Source organism: Etheostoma cragini, chromosome 16 (assembly GCF_013103735.1).
Source record: "Etheostoma cragini isolate CJK2018 chromosome 16, CSU_Ecrag_1.0, whole genome shotgun sequence".
NCBI lineage: Eukaryota > Metazoa > Chordata > Actinopteri > Perciformes > Percidae > Etheostoma > Etheostoma cragini.
In genome coordinates, this window is record NC_048422.1 from 24,533,474 (window position 1) to 24,536,555 (window position 3,082).

At 41.1% G+C, this 3,082-nt stretch overlaps 1 protein-coding gene across 1 annotated transcript in view; it reads left to right on the forward strand.

Annotated features, from left to right (window-relative positions):
• Positions 1–1,394, forward strand: part of LOC117958983 — a 2,222-nt gene extending 828 nt beyond the window's left edge. Inside the window, exon 2 of the mRNA XM_034895802.1 lies at positions 514–1,394. Within this exon, the coding sequence (XP_034751693.1) occupies positions 580–1,362 (783 nt within the window). The 5' untranslated portion in view covers positions 514–579 and the 3' untranslated portion in view covers positions 1,363–1,394. The remainder of the gene's footprint in view (positions 1–513) is intronic.
• Positions 1,395–3,082: the final 1,688 nt, after the last annotated feature.

The window sequence follows — 3,082 nt, forward strand, 5'->3', positions numbered from 1 at the left end:
AGGGTACTGCAGGGCGTAGCAGGGTACTGCAGGGCGTAGAGGGTACTGCAGGGCGTAGCAGGGTACTGCAGGGCGTAGAGGGTACTGCAGGGCGTAGAGGGCATAGCCAAAAGCTTACCAAATGGCCTTTTTCTGTAAGGTGGTCCCTGCTTTTTTGGTGCCCCGTCCTCCTTTCTCCGTTGCAGATTAGAACCGCCTGATCTGCAATGCCAAACACACAGAACGTCGTTGCTTCGGCGACTTGAGTGTACTTTCTGTGTGTGTGCGAGACGTAATCAATTAATATTTAATTCAAAAATATTGAAACCGGCAGCTGATTGCACGAACGCGTCGCACGGGTCTGGCTGCTCTAGAAATTCTAAATTAGACCATCATGGCGGCTCGTTGAGAATCTCATATTTTACTAAAATAGACTCCCGAAACATGTTTCTGGAAACATTTTATGCTTTATTGTGTGTGTGTGTGTGTGTGTGTGTGTATTCTGATGGTGTGTGTCTCTTCCTGTGTCCACAGTTAGTTTTAAAGTCATCTCTCTGAAGAGGAAATCTCAACACGTCAGGAGGACCAGGAGACCTGAAGATGTCTCAAAGACCAAGAAGAAGAAATAGCATGGATACACCTCCTGATCTCTCTGAAAGTCTTCCAGATCCGTCCGAGTTAATGGACAAACCTAAAGATCATTCAGCTTCCTACATCTGGGAGTTTGACAGCAGAGGACACAGGATGAGACAGATTGCAGGAGAGATTGAAGAGATCACTGCTGAAGACAGAAAGATGCAAAAGAAGATGAGATTAGCAGCAGGACTAGGAGCCCTTATTCTGGCAGGGTTAGTAGCAGCCACAGCAGTAGCAGTTGGAGTAAAAGCAGCAGATGGAGAAGCAAGGACAGCAACCAGAACCAGGTCTCTTACAGCAACATCAACGACCAAATGGACAGAAGCACCCATGATTCTGGCAGCAGCAGGAACACAAGCAGGTCTAGCAGTATTAGGATCACTAGGAATAGTACCAACGATCCTTGTAGTAGCAGGATTAGCATTAGCATTAGCATTGGTAGCTGCTACACTAACTGAGAACAGAAGTATAGAGAAAGTAAAAGAGCTCGGGAGAGAGTTCCTGGAGATGGTTGAACCGCTGAAGAAGGACCTGGAAGAAATCAAGAGGACATGTGAGACGTTGGAGCAAAGACCAGCTGGTCTTCAGGCTGGACAGACTCTGAGAGACATGGAGGACCTTCAGAGGACTCTGGGACGAGGTCCTGCAGAGAGAAGAGAGATCATCATGTTGTCTGGTCTGTGCAGCTCGGTGGTTGGGGACTGTGAGAAGATGAAGGAGATCCTCCGAGACGCCACAGAGCAGTAAAGAGACCAGCTGCAGTTTAAAGGAAAAGGCCTCAGTCATTATTGTCTTATATCATTTCTCACTAAATCTGCATTTTTAATGTTACGTCTTTCAATAAAAACAAATGCAGTTTCTCATCATTTTGGAGCGTTATTATCTCCATATGAAACTGTGGAAAAGCTAGAGAAGATAATAAATAATGCTAAAAGCTTAAAGCTGAGGAAGTCCACTGGGGACAGAACTCCAACCATGAGGTCTGATGGAGGTCTTTCAGTGGTTTTGGTGCTGATATTTTCCGTCTCTAACCTCTCTCTCTGCTTTACTTCCTTCTTACACAGTAAACAGTCCCTAAAATATTATCATCTTTTATACTCTTAGAAACCATTCACACGCTTCTTCTGCAGAGAAAGTCACTTTCATGACCCCCCCCCCCCTTTCATATCTTCATTTGTCCTGTAAACAATAAAGGCTGAAAATGCCCCAAAAAACCTTTAAAAACAGAAACTACGTCTCTTTGTGATGTGTAGATCTGTTCCGGCACCTTCCAGATGTAATATATATATATATATATATATATATATATATATATATATATATACACATACATATATACACACACACTCTAGATTACTAGTTCTAGTCATGTGAGGATACTTAGTTATATTAGTTATAATTAGTTATATTACTACTGTCTCTGAATGTAATGTTTACACTCCTGTTGCTACTTTCACCAAAATAAAACCATAATTTCACCAATATAATCAATCAGTAATGTCTTCTCTATATTCACTATGAAGATCATATTATTCCTAATATTTTTATATTCGTCCCTGGAGACACACACACACACAGCAACACTCAGCCCAGATGAGTTTTATATTTATTTTTTTTGAAACATAAAAAAATCCTAACTTTTTAACATCTTTTACTCAGAGGAGCTCTTTATCCGGCTGATCTTTGCCCTTCGTCTCTGGACACACACACACACACACACACACACACACACACACACACAATGTTGATGCTAAATAATGCCCATGTACCTCCATTTTCAGCTGTGGTTCGGGATCACCATTTAAATCTTCATCACAAAGATCCAGGTTTTTAGTTTCATTGAGCAGAGGAGTCCTGATCGGATCAAAGTCAATGAAAGATGTCTGTTCCACGTGTCTGACGTGATAATCTCGACTCGTTGCTTCGTCCACACTCTCTTGTGTTTTAATAATCCCTGCATCATTGTTTCCACCTGTGGCTCTAAGATGGCTGATTCCTCCTTTTGACCAGTAGATGGCACCAAATCCTTTTACTGCTGCAGCAGCACTTTCTACATGCACATACCCGGGGGTGCACATAACCTTTCAGTGAGTTCCTCAGGTGAGTACCAGGAGATGGTGTCTGGTACTCACTCCTTATGCAGCGTAGTCTTAATAAGTGCAGTCTTCCCCACTGTCCTCTTCAGCGTCGTCCCCGCTGTCCTCTGCTTCAGCTTCCTGCATGGTAGATGATGAAGATGCTGCAGATAGACGTCCCTGGAAAAAAAATCAAAATGTTTTTCAGTTTAATATAAAACTAAATAACAAATGTAAAAAAATATATAAAATATATTATAAAATAAAACAAAAAATAATGTAAAAAAATACTATCACATAAGAAAATTTAAAATGTTATCAGTCATTATTATTCATGATTAATATTATTAATATATGTGATATTGGGCAGGTTAATATGAATATTGATCAAA